The sequence below is a fragment of the Fusarium oxysporum genome, chromosome 11 (assembly GCF_000149955.1).
Source record: "Fusarium oxysporum f. sp. lycopersici 4287 chromosome 11, whole genome shotgun sequence".
Taxonomy (NCBI): Eukaryota; Fungi; Ascomycota; class Sordariomycetes; order Hypocreales; family Nectriaceae; genus Fusarium; species Fusarium oxysporum.
The window spans coordinates 169,121-184,956 of NC_030996.1; the positions used below are offsets into that span (position 1 = coordinate 169,121).

General features: G+C 48.3%; 8 protein-coding genes across 9 annotated transcripts; 3 read left to right on the top strand and 5 right to left on the bottom strand.

Annotated features, from left to right (window-relative positions):
- Positions 1-316: 316 nt before the first annotated feature.
- Positions 317-517, top strand: FOXG_22471 (uncharacterized protein; the record flags this gene model as incomplete). The annotated part of the gene is made up of 2 exons (XM_018402875.1): positions 317-451; positions 503-517. The coding sequence occupies 2 exons, from the start codon at positions 317-319 to the stop codon at positions 515-517; spliced, it is 150 nt and encodes a 49-aa protein (XP_018257139.1).
- Positions 518-908: 391 nt separating this feature from the next.
- Positions 909-2,629, bottom strand: FOXG_16533 (uncharacterized protein; the record flags this gene model as incomplete). The annotated part of the gene is made up of 8 exons (XM_018396555.1): positions 909-1,323; positions 1,374-1,441; positions 1,499-1,887; positions 1,937-2,004; positions 2,050-2,086; positions 2,133-2,314; positions 2,363-2,498; positions 2,546-2,629. 8 exons carry the CDS (start codon positions 2,627-2,629, stop codon positions 1,013-1,015), a joined length of 1,275 nt encoding a protein of 424 aa, XP_018257140.1. The 3' UTR covers positions 909-1,012.
- Positions 2,630-2,910: 281 nt separating this feature from the next.
- Positions 2,911-4,321, bottom strand: FOXG_22472 (uncharacterized protein). Its single transcript, XM_018402876.1, has one exon. It carries the CDS (start codon positions 4,053-4,055, stop codon positions 3,045-3,047), a length of 1,011 nt encoding a protein of 336 aa, XP_018257141.1. The 5' UTR covers positions 4,056-4,321; the 3' UTR covers positions 2,911-3,044.
- A 337-nt stretch (positions 4,322-4,658) lies between these two features.
- Positions 4,659-6,382, top strand: FOXG_16534 (uncharacterized protein). Its single transcript, XM_018396556.1, has 2 exons — positions 4,659-5,134; positions 5,194-6,382. Exons 1-2 carry the CDS (start codon positions 5,096-5,098, stop codon positions 6,298-6,300), a joined length of 1,146 nt encoding a protein of 381 aa, XP_018257142.1. The 5' UTR covers positions 4,659-5,095; the 3' UTR covers positions 6,301-6,382.
- A 215-nt stretch (positions 6,383-6,597) lies between these two features.
- Positions 6,598-10,328, bottom strand: FOXG_16535 (uncharacterized protein; the record flags this gene model as incomplete). The annotated part of the gene is made up of 1 exon (XM_018396557.1): positions 6,598-10,328. The coding sequence occupies one exon, from the start codon at positions 10,326-10,328 to the stop codon at positions 6,690-6,692; it is 3,639 nt and encodes a 1,212-aa protein (XP_018257143.1). The 3' UTR covers positions 6,598-6,689.
- A 641-nt stretch (positions 10,329-10,969) lies between these two features.
- On the bottom strand, positions 10,970-11,976 carry FOXG_16536 (uncharacterized protein). The gene has a single exon (XM_018396558.1). It carries the CDS (start codon positions 11,855-11,857, stop codon positions 11,198-11,200), a length of 660 nt encoding a protein of 219 aa, XP_018257144.1. The 5' UTR covers positions 11,858-11,976; the 3' UTR covers positions 10,970-11,197.
- A 111-nt stretch (positions 11,977-12,087) lies between these two features.
- FOXG_16537 (uncharacterized protein) lies at positions 12,088-13,112 on the top strand. The gene is made up of 3 exons (XM_018396559.1): positions 12,088-12,130; positions 12,198-12,828; positions 12,882-13,112. Exons 2-3 carry the CDS (start codon positions 12,360-12,362, stop codon positions 12,959-12,961), a joined length of 549 nt encoding a protein of 182 aa, XP_018257145.1. The 5' UTR covers positions 12,088-12,130; positions 12,198-12,359; the 3' UTR covers positions 12,962-13,112.
- FOXG_16538 (MFS transporter, AGZA family, xanthine/uracil permease) lies at positions 13,044-15,547 on the bottom strand. Of its 2 annotated transcripts, XM_018396560.1 has the most exons (10): positions 15,274-15,547; positions 15,136-15,225; positions 14,989-15,085; positions 14,848-14,941; positions 14,445-14,802; positions 14,286-14,395; positions 14,064-14,234; positions 13,708-14,017; positions 13,535-13,659; positions 13,044-13,486 (listed from the first exon to the last, which is right to left on the bottom strand). In XM_018396560.1, exons 1-10 carry the CDS (start codon positions 15,367-15,369, stop codon positions 13,165-13,167), a joined length of 1,773 nt encoding a protein of 590 aa, XP_018257146.1. In that variant the 5' UTR covers positions 15,370-15,547; the 3' UTR covers positions 13,044-13,164. The 2 variants fall into 2 exon arrangements, with proteins under 2 accessions (XP_018257146.1, XP_018257147.1); XM_018396561.1 differs by lacking the exon at positions 13,044-13,486 and having other exon boundaries at positions 13,492-13,659.
- Positions 15,548-15,836: the final 289 nt, after the last annotated feature.

Here is a 15,836-nt window from a genome sequence, read left to right on the forward strand (position 1 = left end):
TTAAGATGGCTGCTCCCGCACCAAGAAGGTTTGGAGCAACCAGAAGGTCGTGGCGGTATTGAGTTTATGAGTCAATCCTAAGGCTAGAAAATACACTTCTGATTTAACACAATGGCCTAAACATGCGCAAATAAACCATACAAGCCTCAACGCCAATAGTCCTCCAAACTGTACATCTAAATTGAACTGCACAAAGTTAACTGAAACCCTATGAATTTCAGTAATACATATATCAAGGCATCTGCATACCTCGGAACAGCTTGTATCTCTCCCATCCAAGCCCTCTCCATTATACGCAACGGAATTTATATTCAACATGTCTGGGCCAGATGCTATAGATGGCATCTTCCTAATTCTGGAGTGTCTTGTACTCTTTATAAACTTGTGTGAGCGAGGGTATGAGGCCTACAAGGCCTACAAAGCCAGGAAGGAAGAGAAGAAAAGGATGAAGGTATGTCTAAATCAGATAGCGACCCGCACAAGTATTAATACTCCCTAACAGGCTCGGATGGCGTGAAATGGGGACAGCTTGGATAACAGTAATCCGCAGATGGGTTGGGAAGCAAACTCTTGCAGGATATCATATTTCTACCATCAAAATAGGCAAGGAGATTATATGAGAGAAATAAGTCTTTCGAAGGAAGCTGAAGAGACCCTTCTATATAAAGAATTAGAGCGATTCTCTGATAAGCAGCTAGCTGCGCTTGATGATAAGCAACTAGATGCGATTGAGGATGAACTTTTCAGAGACTTTAAATTTGGCTAAGATGAAACGGCTGAGGCGAGACTAATATATCCTGGTGGCTTGCTTTAAGGGAAATTAAGCCAAGATAAGCATGGTTAGGTTGATCTTGGCTGTAGATTTCTTGATATTCTTACTGCCTACTCCTGAGAATTAAACTATAAACTGGCACTATTAAGAAATTTATAGATTTGCACTAAGCTCTGAAGCAGTTTGCGGCTCGGATAAGTATAGAAGAAATATCTGAAGGCCACTTATCCGCCGACAGCCTCATCGATCTGTCTTATTAATAATCTCCATCTCGTGCTCCGTCCCCGACACTGCCGTCCGTCCACTACTACTCACTGTAACAGTCGTCAATCCCCCAACGTCACTCAACGTCGGCATATCTTCTTCATCCGGTATCGGCGCCAACGACCTGTTTATGAAAATAGGTTTATTTGTTGACTGTCCTTCTTTCTGCTTCCGCATCTTGTAAATCGCCTTCCGAACAAGCTGCCGTGTTGAAGGCACGCAGGCCACTATGGCGCCCATGTATGTCTCGATACACGCCCAAAGAACCACTTGCTGTTGGCCCGTTTCTGTAAATGTTGGTCAATGGATGATAGGTCCCTTGCCAAAATGGACTTACGCGCTTCTTCAGGATCAGAGAGGAGCTGTGACTGAAGTATCGTACGGACCAGACTGACTACTGTAAGGCTGTGATTTGTCAGACATGACTGGAACCGAATGGCCAGAACACCGTAATAGACTTACAACAAACCCAGACCAAACATGGCCATCACGTTGATCTTCTTGTTGAGCTTCAGTCCTATGTTGTAAAGCTGAGTCATTGGCAGAATAAGCATCCAGAAGTCAAGCGCCAGGTTGACCACGCAGTGCGCCAGGACAATCTTGAGAGTATTCGAGTATTTGTTCATATTGGATACGGAATCTGCAGTACTGCCAAGAAGATAAGTCACGGACCGCCCGAGTGTCAGGCCAAGAGTGACCAAGGTGACAGTAGACAAGGCGTTGAAGGCGTGTGTTATCCAAACGAGGGTTCTGAATATAGTGTCTTGGAATACTCGCAGATAAAAGAAAAGAATTGACGTCTTGGCTGCTGCGAGACCACAGACGTAGAGAAGGTGAAGGGTAAAGACCTCCTATAGTGGCATTGTCAGCAAGTATCTGAATGTGAACTTGTTCAAGTACCTTTAGGGCCTGAGACAGGTCATCCTTGGTGAACAATGGCGTAGCGAGTCCAATGCCGTGATGTATTGCTGTAAATCATTAGCTGGAGGACATACAGCATGAACAGGTCTTACCGAGTAGTGTGAACACCGTAAATGGTATGAGAATGAACTGTCCATCGTCAGTAGGATTATCACCAAACCGAGAGCCAGCATACAAAAGTGACAACTGCCCAGGTATCATCAGCGCCCCATGTATTCTTAGTGATTATCTTCGACGCTACCCTCAGTACAATAAAAGAAAATGACAGCGTGGCGAACACAATTATGGTGGCTCGATACTCTTGTCGATTATCCTGCATCGACATCTGACATAGCTCTTTTCCCATAACTATAAAGCCTACATGATGTTAGCTACCAACATGCAACCATTATCTATTAAATATACCTTGTATCTCTTGCGCAGTGCATACTCCGGTGACACAGTTCAACACATCGGTCTGAAAAGCCGGGTTATCGCACATCGATCTGATATTCGCTTTCGTTTCGCCCGACGAGTCCATCGTTTCGAAAATACATGGTATCTGCACCCGTCAGTCTCACAATGGAGTAAACAAACCTGCATACCTACTGCACACGACGGTACATCCGACAGCGAAAAGGCCGCCGCCAACACTGCCAAACAGAGGAAGATCAAAACCCTCGAGACAATCATTTTGAGGCTCTGCAAGACAAGAAGACGGGAACGAAACGGAATAACCCCCCGGGCCCCAAGGTGTTCTTAACAGAGACCTCGCTAAGATTAGCCCAACAACGTTCCTGGTCCAGTACCCCCATTCTGGGCCAGATCGATCCCGTCTGACCGGACAGAAAACATGAGACTGGCCTCCACCAGATCTGAGTCAACGGTTTTATGTCCCCCCCTCTAGCCGAGGAATGATTACAGCGCCCATCATTCCAACGGGAAGTCAAATCACACTGCACCAAACCAAAACAGGCGAGTGATCGGACAGGTACCCTGCTTCGCTATGACACCGGGGATGACGGGAGCTGACAGTGGCGTCGATGCTATTTCGAATCTTGGGACGGGTCGACGATGTTTCATTAAAAGAATGTCTTTATATCTTTGCTTATTCCTTTAAAACCAACGAACTCGCATTCTCCTCGGAGGTCTTTAGCCTCCCAAATTTCCCCTCACTGTCATCCCAGACCTGTAAATCGATATACTCATGCTCCTTGCGCTTATCATCAAAAGCAAAACTGACGTAACACGACGGCCCGCACCACTCTGAGCGCTGCGTTTTGAAACTCCAGAAAAGTGATCTATCAGTAAACAGCCCCTCGTGTTCCAACCATGTCTCCAGCGCGCGTTTCTTGTCTAAGTGAAGACTGAAGTTCTCCGTCTTGCGGTTGCATTTGGCTAGCCAGTCTGTATGTGCTTTTTCGTGGAAATCGAGACGGATTTCCATTTTGAAGGATCGAAGATTTGAGCGGATTGCTTTCAGGATTTGGTATGGAAGCTCGCTCATGTTGATCTCATCAGCCCAATCATTCTGATCAATGTGAATATCGAGATCTTTCAGATGCGGAATGTCATTGAAGATCTTGAGCTCCCCATCACGGAACCAGTGATCGTAATCTCGAAAGAGGTGTAATCGTGAGATATAGGCGAGATTAACCTTGCTGAGAGGCGACGTATCACAAATCGGCCACATCCTGCGTCCTCGGCCAACAACATAGTGGCGCGGCCAATAATAGCCTCTCCGAAAAACGTTTTCCGAGTACAAGATGGGCGTAGCTTCTTTATTCACCACCCGACAAGTCTGTAGAATCTTGGGGTGAATCTCGAGAGGGCAATCGCATGGTTCTTTGGGGATGAGACGGAACTTTTTAGAGCAGTGGTTAAGTTCGGCGTAGTTCTTTGAGATGAGAAGATGGCGATAGATGTAGAGACGGATCTCCGGGGGCAGAAGGAAGAAGGGGGAGGCTGAAGCTGCGCCACTTTCGATATGGTGACGCGATGCGACTTTGCATTTTCGTGGCGGTATGTTTCTCGTTTTGCTTCCGGATTGGGGTGAAGGGTCTTGTTTGGCAGTAGAGCTTGGGTGAAGGAACTCAGTCATCAGCCGCTGTTGATTCATTCTTATCTCACTGCGTCAATAGGATGAGCTACCGATGGATTGAATTATTGGATGAAAAGGCAGCGTGGAGAACAGGCGAGACCGTGACGGTGAGGAAGTGAGTATCGTCAGCATTTAACAGTTATCCTCATCTTCATCAGGGCGGGTTATTGATCTTCCGGGTCAGTCAGCTCACTGCAGGGTAGTAGATCAAGCTCTGGCACCGCATCTCTACCCCTGTGGGATAGAAGCATCTTAACTCGTAACTGCGTATAGCATTAACCCGTAGCCAACAGAAAAGTTTGTTTAAACAATATCTTATTATAATCACATATGAATTCATAAAGCTGATCAGAAAGCTGATCAGAAAGAGAGATTTTGTATGCTTCTTGAGTTGACACCCCGTCTTAGCAAAGCACGATACCATAAACATCTTCTTGGGCATTATTTTATGATAGCGATTTACTACCATGTACCTTGCACAGAAAGTCAGCAGACATGATCGTTGGTTTTCCGAAACGCCGAGCCGTGTCCATCGGAGTAACGTCAGTTCCGTGACACCAACTCTCACAGAACAAATGGGCTCACGCTCACCATTTCCAGATTAATATTAAAGTGATCTTGGCTTTAAACAAAACACTAAAATTAAACTGTCAAAGACAAAACGAGACAAAGCGAGGGTGGATAAAGTGCAATAAACTGTCGGAAACAAGCATCGTCATCATTTAGATCCACCAATCAGCGAAGGATTCGGAAAACTTGGCACATCTCGATGCAACTGACGTCACCGGCTGCGGGAAATATGTATTATGACAGAGAAAACGCGGGATAACGCTGATGACCACGTATTAAGCGGTGTGCAACCCATTGAGACGGAAATGCCATCATTGTGCAACCTTGAAGACCCTGGATCGGGGTTGAGACATATATACGCCGATGATCTGCGACTTTTCTTCTTTTGTCTCGGGTCGTTGGGCATCAAACTTACGCACTGATCTTATGTACTGGTAGAAAGGATTATCTTCTGAGACAAAGAACTTACGCAAAACAACATCGGCAAGATGAATTACGCCAATATGATTGAGGAGAAAAACCTCAAGGTAAACTATTCCCCCTTCTTCTTCTGACTTGCAGCTTATTAATGCGTGCCACTATACAGAAAACATTCATCATAGCTACACTATGCAGCACCCTCGTCGGAACATTCACATCATCAATGGGTCTCTGGGACCGCGTCAAAGAAAAGCGCAAGCAAGCCAAGCGCGACACGACACAAGACGACGAGATAAAAAAGCTCAAAGCCCAAGTCGAGCAAAACTCCCGCGCCCGCGACGAAGTCGAAGCTTCCTTCCAGCGCTCCGGCGCCTTGATCAACCGCGAATTCGAAGATGGCTACCAACGCTACGGGCAGGCTTTGCGATCGGGGGATGTCATCACTGAGAATAAATTGCAGGCGCAGGTTATTGCGCTGCAGCAGACTGTTATCAATGTCCTGCAGGATGCGGTTTATAATGGACGACAGCTTGATAGGGCTGATATGGCGAGATTGATAGCGGCGAGTGATGCGGCGAGGGAGGGATCTTTGGGGGCGTTGAGACAGCAAAGGGAGAGACTTATGGATCTGGAAGAACCTGCGCTGCCGAAAGCGTTGCCGCCGCCGAAACGGGCATCAACTGTTATTAAGGAGGATCCTCTTTACTGTCGCTACGCCCTCGATCTGCAATACATACCCGAACGACCCCTCGCATCGACATTTGCACCGAGGGGTGATTGTCTCTGTCCAGCGTGCGATGTCTTTTTAGACGTTGAGGCAGACGACGCATGGGCAATTGGAAAAACAGCCACGCGCGTTATCACAGAGCAGGGCGGCTATAAGCGCGAAATCGACGAAGAACTCGAATTCCACATCAGTCCACGCTTCGTCGTCAAGTGCCATACGCCAGAAGGAGAATTTGCATGTGTTCTCTGCTCTCGCTTCCGCGATGGCGATGTTTTGTGTCCGACCGCTGATACGCTCGTCAACCATATTGGGAGAGAACATACAGTTGCGGAGATGGAGAGGGAGCCGGACTTTGACGTTAGATCGCTTGATCTTGACAAGGTTAGGCCTGTTGATTTGAACAAGAGGATCATGCCGGCCAAGAGTGTTGGGTCTGATAGGAGAAGTTCGTCGGGGCGGAGTGTGGTTTCGGGGAGGAGTGGGGGGAGGAGTGTGAGGGCGATGAGTGTTGATAGGAGGAGTGTGGATAGACGGAGTGTTTATTAGGGAGCATTAGCATAGCGTGTTTTGAGCGTAGCAGATTGTAGATTTCAATAGCATCAAATATTCCATGTATTTTGCACTCATTCGATTGTGTACGATAAGAGCTTGCGTGATCAGGGACGTGGGGGACCTGCAAGACTGCAGCGCCGATCTTGAGGCCCAACCGTATGAGGGCATTCAGGGATCACCCCATCACGCCTCACTCTTCTTAACCCGCGGTGTCCTTTCATCCGAAACGGGTTGTGAGCCGATCATACTTTCGCCTATCAAGTATACTTATACCCAGTCTGCAAGATTAAATGCTGATGGACCAGTCGAATGTGAATTACTCTATAATGACGCCTAATGCTTAACAATAAATCTAACCCTGAAGAACCCATACTCCAACCCAATTACCTATTATATTTCCTCAACAACCCCTCAATCTTACTCATAACCTCCGGAATCCTAAACGGCTTCGAAACAAGATCATCCATACCACTATCCAACGCCATCCTAATCTGCTCATCCCTCACATTCGCCGTGACCGCAATGACAGGAACATGCTCCGCTATCATCCCCTCCCTCTCCAACCTCCTAATCTCCCTAACACACTGATACCCATCCATGTTCGGCATCTCCAAGTCCATCAGGATAACCGACAAGTCTGACCCCCCAGCTTTGAAGAAATGTGTCTTTTTTAAGAATTCTAGAGCTTCAAGCCCGTCGTTCGTTGCGCTTACTGTGCAGCCTGCTTTGCGCAGCTGGTTTACTAGCACTTTTTGGTTGATGAGGTTGTCTTCGACGATGTGGATTGTTAGGGAGTTGGGCGTGAAGACGGCGGCGAGGATGCTCTCGCGGCGGGTTCGGGCGGAGGGGTTGGGGGATAGGAGGTGGACTGTCTTTTTGGTAGAGGGTGTTTCGGAGTGGATTGGTTGGGGGGAGCTTTGCTCGTTGGGAGGTAAACATCGTCGAGCTTGGATGTAGAAACCAAAGTCGCTGCCTTTGCCGGCCGTTGACGCAACACCGATTCGACCGCCATGTAGCTCTGCTAGCCGTTTCGATATAAACAGTCCAAGACCACTACCGCCATATTTGTAGTGCGTTCGTGGACTAGCCTGCTTGAATCTTTGAAACAGCAACTTTCTCTCATCATCCGTCAATCCACAGCCTGTATCCTGTACTCGATACCTTACGTATAGACCTTCTCCAGAACCCCATTCATCAGATCCAACGACACTCCCAATTTCACCTCTGGTAGGCGCAAACGCAAAGCCAGGAATGTTGTCGATCTGTGGAGGCTCTTTGGACACTCCCACCGCGACCTTAATCACCCGCGTTGTCGAAGACGCAGTAAATTTGATAGCGTTGGTCATGAGATTAATAAGGATCTGGAGAACGCGACTCGGATCCATGGCAACCCAATCAACAGCTAGCTCCTCAAACTCAGAACTGATGTCAATCTCAAGCGTGATATCCTTCGCTAGCATCTCTGACTCAAACATCTTGACCACTCGCTCAACGATAGCTTGCGGTTGACAGACCACAGGCGTGATGAGCAAAAGATTAGAATCGAGTTTTGAAACCGTGAGGATATCGTCTACGATTGACTTTTGGTGCTGAACGCAAAGCGCTATCGTTTGCGATGCATCGAGGCATGACTCGATGACTTCTCGTGAAGCTGCGATTCCGTTGGTGCGACATGCCTGCATCGCTGAGGTGATGTCATCCGCGCATTGGAGAATTGCACTCAGGGGGTTGCGCATCTCGTGGGATGTTATGTCGATGAATTCGTTCTGTTGGCGTCGCGTTTCTTCTGCTTCTTGCAATCTTCGGTTCTGTAAACCTTGTGCCCATTTGAGATGAGATATATCCGTTATTGAACCCATGATGGACCGCAAAGTTCCGCCGGCGGTGATTTCAGGATGGGCTGTGACGAGAACCCAAAAGTCGATGGATTCACCGTGGATGTTAACGGAGTTTTCAAAGCTTTCTCGGAGTTTAACTTCTCCTGACCAGGGGAGCATATCCTGCGTTAGTCGATGCCATCCTTCTTCCATTACACTGCCCGAGTCCTTCATGAGATCAGCCCAGGACACATCACCCTGAGTATCTCGACTATGACCCGTCATTTCGTAGAAGCGATCATTTGCTTCGCGGAGGATACCCTCTGGACTGGTGAGAAACATACCCAGAGGCGATAGCTCTGTCATTCGTCGAAGACGACTTGCTTGGAGATTTAGTTGTTGTGTGAGTTCCTCTTTTTCTAGAGCTGCTGCTTCTGCTGCGTCGCGGCCGCGTCGGGTCTCGTCTTCGAAAAGAATGGTTGATGCGAGTGAAGTAGCGAGTTGGTTGTTGAGAAGTGTTGCGAAGGAAATGTACCCCTCATCATAAGGTCTTCGGGGGTTGACGCCCAGCACGAGGAACGCCAGAACCGTCTCGCCATTTGTAGGTCGAACCGGAAAGATTATCGCCTCCGTACCGGCCTCGCCAAATCCTCGCCACTGAATCCCATGCAATAAGTCCTCAGGCAACGTGCCATCCCGAATCCTCACAAGCGTAGGCTCCCTCGTCCGCATCGCCTCTCGAAACGAAGGCACAAAGCCTTGATAACTCCTCTTGAGATCGATCTGCTCCGGCGCAGCAGCATGTCCAAGCGGTATCCCAATCATCCCCTCCAAATAACACGATTTGCTTGATATCGTGCTCCCCGACGAACTAGACTGATGATCTGCTTCTTCAGCCTCGCCGACAGAGTACAGAAGTGCAAACGGGACATCTCGATGGTTATCCTCAAGGCCATCAAGAACAGACTTCCAGAAACTCTTGATACTCGATGCTTTCCTCAACGACTCGCTGACCTTATTAATAGTCCCCATACGTCGCTGACTCAAGACCAAGTCCGTCGTCTCAAACGGCGCATTATAAAACCCAACAATCCTCTCCGTCCCGCCATACAACGGCGTAAGCGACCAGCAAATATGCGTCTCTTCCAAGAACCCCCTCCTATACAATGCCAGATCATCATTATCACTCCTGAAACTAACACCCGTCCGCACAACCTCTTGCAGCGCTGACCCAAGAACTTCCCAAACCTCCGACCAAGGCCCCGACGCTCCAGTCCCTAGCATAGACGGATGCTTGTTCCCCGCGAAGCGAAGTGCATACGCTTCGTTGTAGAGCATCGTCATATCGCTTCCCCAGAAGATATTCGCGGGGTGGGGGTTGTTGACCACGAGATTGGCTACTTGGCGTAGTTCGGGGGACCAGGAGGACATCGGGCCTAGGGGTGTTGAGGACCAGTCTATGGCGCGGAGGAGGCGGATATAGGGTGATAAGAGACCTTTGGGGTTCGTGACCGTCCAGTCTGCGACGGCCTTTTCGGGTTTACCTAGGATGATGGAGCCGCTGCTCGAACTGCCCGTATTACGATCCGAACTTCCCTTTGAGGTACTGCCTCGCCACCAAGATCTGAATGGGAATTTCCGGGGCGTAGACGCTATCAATGTTGCTTCCGTGGGCGTCATTTCCTGCGTTGTATCTTCACTCGGAGTTTGCTGGGCCTCCTTCGCCTCGTCTTGCTTTGGCGATTTCGAAACCTCTGCCTTTGGCGTATTCTGATCCTTGAGGCCCGGCGTACTCGCTCTTGAGAGCGCAGCCGATGATAAACTCGCCGGCGTATCAGGGTGCTGCCAAAGTCGATTCCCACTAATCAATCTCCATCTCTTCGCAACAGTCGACCCCGTCCAAAGCAAGCCCTTGTACAGAAAGAACAAGGGAAACACATCCTTCGAATCATCCTGCTTTGTAATCCCTGTAGCCCAAGTCTTGAACTCCCCATACTCACTCTCGCTCTGCTCACCGCGCACGGCATCTAAGAGTCGTTCATGCGTGGCAAGCGCACTGTTGCAAAACACAGGCTGAATAGCCTTTGAGCGCAGTGGTGTCTCATCATCAGGATCAAGATCAATGATAAACGTAGGTCGTGAGTCTGCGTTGAGAATATCGCTAATGTTGAGCTTGTCGAGATCATGTGCGATGTCGGACTCCATCGTCAACAAATGAATGTTGACGAAGCAAAGTTTGTATTCACTGCGGTATTATTTTGTGGGTTTGCCAAGGGAACATTAAGCCATGACGTCGAGACTAGCCGAGATGATCTTCATGAAACCTACTGTAAGTCAAGTTAACTATCTCCTGATATCCATACACTTCGTGATAACCTCACATCGTCCGTTCTCTTTACAGTCTACACCGTTATGGTGCATAAACATTATCGAAATTCTGCTATTAAAGGATCATCTAAGATGGCTAGTCTACGGCAAGGCGCTTCTCGCGATAATGCAGCATGAATTATCAGGTCGTACGCGATGAACAAATGATGTAGCGGTGTTACGGGGGAATGACCCTTCTTCCAGGCTTTTAGGCCGACGCTAAGATGCTAGCGGCCCGATCCAGATCTCGGGCTCCGATTTTTCGATCGGGGTTTTGTTCAAGCATCAATTTTTAGGGAGAGATTGATCCGTCTTTTGAGATTTGTATGGGATTGTTTTTCCGGTGGGAAAGTCGATTTTTCTTAGGAATGGTTATCTTATCGCGGTCTGGAGGCAAAGCGTGGCAAACGCGGTAGTTATTTTTAGCCCATGAGGCTTTCGGTTCAGCTGAGATCGCTTGTGAGATGCACCGTCACCAAGCGTTCTCTTTTGTTCATACTGTAATTTATTAGTTCCTTTTTTTAATAGTGATGGTTTTGATGGTTTATTTTGATACGCATATATTCGTTGTATTCAACTCTCTTTGAAAGCTGTACTTAGGCTAGTGTGATAGAATACTGGTCACTCCAGCAGTCTTCTGTAGGTACCTCAACAGTGCCAAGGCATAAAGAACCCAAGGCTCATCCCAAATCCACCAAGTCCATTAATTATTTCCAAGTACTTGATGTCTCTATCCCACTCTGCTTATTCTTCTGATACTCATCGCTCAACGCAGAATACAACGCCTTCACTCTATCAACCTCTTCACTCCACTGCTTCCTCTCATCCCCATTCTCAATCTCTTTAACAAGATCCTTAACACTCTTCGCAGTAAAGAACTTATTCCTCTTGTTATACAACGCTCTCCTCGCAACAGCCTCATCACTCTCCCCCTCAGCCCTCACCCGGAAAACCTCTTCCAAAATCTCGATATCATACGGAATAGCGAACTGATCACGACTATCCTCGTATGTAAACAGATAGTACAGTTCTTTGAAACCAGACCATGTGATTCCGCTCAAGCATAGACTGCAAGGCTCATGCGTTGCGAAAAAGACACAGTCTTCACGGGGATTAGGTCGAGATTTGGGATCGGGATATGTTTGTGTGTAGAATGTTTGGATGCAGTTTATTTCCCCGTGTAGAAGAGGCGAGGCGCGCTCGTTGTTCGTTGAGACGGTCAGAGGTTCGAGGGTCCGAGATGAGAGGATTGATGCGCCGAAGACTTTGCTGCCTGAGCGGACGCCATCACTCGTCAAGGGGACGATGTCGCGCTCGACCGTTTGGAGAAGTGCAGCAAGAATCTCTTGAGGTTTTTTGGCTGCCATTTTGCGTATAACAAGAAAGTCGAAGTCTGCTTGAGTTGAGAGGAATGCTCGTCGTTCAAGTAGACTTTGTTATCTGATAACTCCTCCAATATCGGGGCTTCCCGATTGAGACATTTAAGGGTCCAGACCCCGGCACGCGGCGGTACCCGCTCTATACGCTCAGTGACACGCCATTGGTAGCTCCAGCCGTGTCAGTGAGATATGTGAGCGTATAACGGAAGGATTTTGCTCCTTCATGACTGATTCAGCCGTGAAATGAGGATGTGCAAGACTGTACGTCATGAGTGAGATTGGTAATTCACGCTTTACTGCTTGCAAGCGGTGAATCTGACACCTCCAGCCACCCCGCATCATTGTCGATCCGAAACTGCCGGGAGTAAGCATGGCTTGAGAGATGAGGTACAAAAGGATGGAGGATTTCCGCCTGAAATGGCTGGACCATTGACTCGACAGCATCCTCTCACTCTTATATAGATAACTCTTTCAACTTAATTCATCGACCATGCGTTTTGCTTTAGCTCTGTCATGGCTCCCCCTCAGCCTAGCCCTCCATCTCCCCAAATCTCTTGACCGCCGCACCAAACATAAACCCATCACAGACTGTTCAGCAGAACAAGCCGTCGACCTTCTCAAACTCGAGCCAAACACCGAAAAGGGTTACTTCGTCCAAACTTTCGTAGACCCGACTACCGTCCCAGGAACCAATCGATCCATCAGCACAGCTATTTACTATCTGCTCGAAGGCTCCGCGGGACAATCTCTCTGGCATAAACTCGACGCCGCGGAAGTCTGGCACTATTATGCTGGTGCACCTCTTGTTCTGTCATTGTCGAAGAATGATGGCTCTTGTACGAGGGATCATGTAATGGGAAATGATCTCTTCAGTGGACAGAGACCTCAGGTTGTTGTTGCGGCGGAGGAGTGGCAGAGTGCCCGGAGTTTGGGTGACTGGACTCTTGTTGGGACAACTGGTAAGTAATGAGATGACATTGAGTGAGTGGAGAGATGAACTAACGTGTGATAGTCGCACCAGGATTTGATCCGGCTGGACAGGTCTTGAAACCTGAAGGATGGAAGCCAAAGTCGTGCAAGAGGCCTCATTGAGGTTCCCAATAATTTGCGGCTGGCTCAGGGCATCCCAGAGAACAGCTATCATTCATCTACTTGTTCAATAAACACATCTTTAGTTGGTAACAAATGATTGATCAATCTCCGGTCCAGTAATAATAAGTATGTACAAGAACTAAATACTGTGCCCCAGTCGCGTGAGTGAAAGACAGCCAGGCAGTTGAGAAACCGTGAGTGACTCAACGAGAGCATCTAGAAAGCGCAGGCACAGGTACAGAAACCGACACGCGCGCATCATCCTTCCTTCCATCCGACGACGCAACCCTCAACATCTCACAGTCCAAGCCACCATGGGCATCAAAAGTTTGAGGGCTAGACTTCTGCATATCCTTTGCTGAGTAAGTAGCGTTTCTAAAAGCTCGTACAAACCAGGGCTTCCTTCCGGGCGCTTTCCAAGTCCAGTATTCTTTCATGTCGTAGTTATCTGGCTCAATTCTGCCGCCCGAGATGCGGACGGTGAGAGAAATCATGAGATTTAGAGCTGTGTAGAGAAACATGCCGCTAAGGGGATATTAGCTGGGGAATGGTTTGAAGTGGAGGGTAACTTACGCGATGATGCCGTAAGCTACGCTGTATGAGAATGGGACGAAGGCGATGACGACGAATGAGGGGAGTGTGTCGCCGATGTAACGCCAGTTGATTTCAGTGATCTGACGGGCCATCATACATCCGACCTAGATAACATCAGCCAAGTCTAGGCCCATGTCTGTTTCACAACTTACCAAAATCAGAGCAGGTCCGGTTGCCCACGGCGGCACAGACGAGAAGATCGGCCCAAACACGATGGACAAAAGAAATAGGAAACCAGTAGTCATACCTGTAAGACCCGTGCGTCCTCCCTCAGCAATACCAGCGCCACTCTCTATGAATGCTGTAACAGGTGAACAACCAAAGAGAGCGCTGATAGAGATACTGATTGCATCACAGCAGTAAGCGAGTGTTGAGCGGGGAAAGTCTCCATCTCGATCGTCGACAACGCCGCAGAAACGGACCATGGAGAACATTGTTGCTGTTGCATCAATGATATCGACACTGAGTTTGTCAGTGAAGGGAAGATCAGAGTGGATGAAGAACGTACTAGAGAAAGGTGAAGAGCGCGAGGGCGAATTGAGTACTGTGTTGGCCGACGTTCCAGTCCAGAGCGTTGAGGGTATGCTTCATTGGGTTGATAGATACAACTTTGCGGAAGAGCTGGAATCGAGACTCCCCTTCTGGCGTGTGAGGGAAGTATGTGACAGCAGTGTCTCGTCTGCTCCTTATCAGAAACACATAAATTCAGTGGGGATTGGGGAAAACTTACGGCCACGAGAGGATGGAGACGAATGCTATGCCGATGATGAAAGCGTATTTGACCCGGAAAGCCATGAGATACGCCGTCAGTAAACCACCAGCACATATCGCAGTCCAAAGCTTTCATCCATGTCAGCATGTCATTTCACAACCAGGATCATTGACTTACCTTCGGACTAGTCATTATCCCGCCCTCACACATCTGAGTATCCGGATTGATCCTATCAACCGGACATCCAGCAATCGCCAAAGGCGTTGCGTTAAACCCCCCAGTAATAGCACCAATACCCGAACCATAAGACAAGCCGATCTCTGTAAGAAAGAGACCAATACCAGCTCCCGTTGCAGATTTTATGGTTGACGGGATGAGTTTGACGAGCCATTGTCGCATGCCCGTCAGTGCAAGGAAGACAAAGATGAGACCTTCAGTGAAGACTGCTGTTAATGCGACACCGTAGGGAATACTGCCTGAGCCATTGTAGCCTACTACTTGGAAGGCGAAGTAGGCGTTGAGGCCCATGCCAGGTCTGTTTCTCGTTAGATGAGTGAAGTCTTTGGAGATGGGTACTTACGCGAGGGCTATTGGAAGGTTGGTGAAGAGACCAAAGACAAGACTGGCCAGTCCTGCGATGGCTGATGTAGCCGTGACGAGATCTCGCCTCACCTCTGTAATCTCGTCAGTGCTCTTCTTACTGAAGTAAATGCAAACTCACCCTCTTTACATATCGCATAACTATCAATCTTATCACAATCAATCCTATTCGTCTCATCACAAACACAAGGTCCACCCGTCTGCGAAAGAATCGAAGCCTACATCTCATCAGCACTTCTTCTCCCACTCTTCCTCACAAACTGCTTACATTAACAGCAATGATATACGTCATAGCAGCAAAGGTCGTCGCCCCAGCACGAACTTCTTTCAAGAATGTCGTCCCGTCGATCTCCTTACTCTAAAAGCAGATTAGTAAGGAGTGCTTTGCGACTGGAATGAAACATACGTGACTACTGCCTTGTAGCCTGAAGAACCGGCCAATGAAGGAGGTTGCGACACTCCGGTTGAACCTTGTGGCTAGATCTGCCGCGTGGTTTCTCATGATTGCTTCTAGACTGTTCTTTGTCGGTCACAAACAACTTCGTTTTCAGCACAAAGAAAATACAGCTCATGAATAAAAGAATGGCGGGTAACATGGGATAAAGAAATAATAACGCAGCCAACAATAGTTGACACCTCGCTTAGACCTCCCGCTCTGCATGATTACGTCTCGCCAAACAAGCCACGTGAAACAATACTGATCAATAAGAATCAAGGCTGCACACCAACTCCGTTTTTAGCGGGAGTCACCGAAATCGGTCTCTGTGGAAGTGTTATCCGGGTAGTTGGTGAGGCTGGCTGAGGAACGCTAAAAGCCACGGCTACCATGTGGGTTGGTCTCGTAAAAAAGGCAAAAATGTGTGGTTGCACCTTGTTCAGGTACGAGAGGGAAATTGATGGGGCGAGACTTTCAATAGTTTAGCGAGGGGGGAGTTAATAATCGCGTGATTCCCGTTCCTTTGTGGTTTC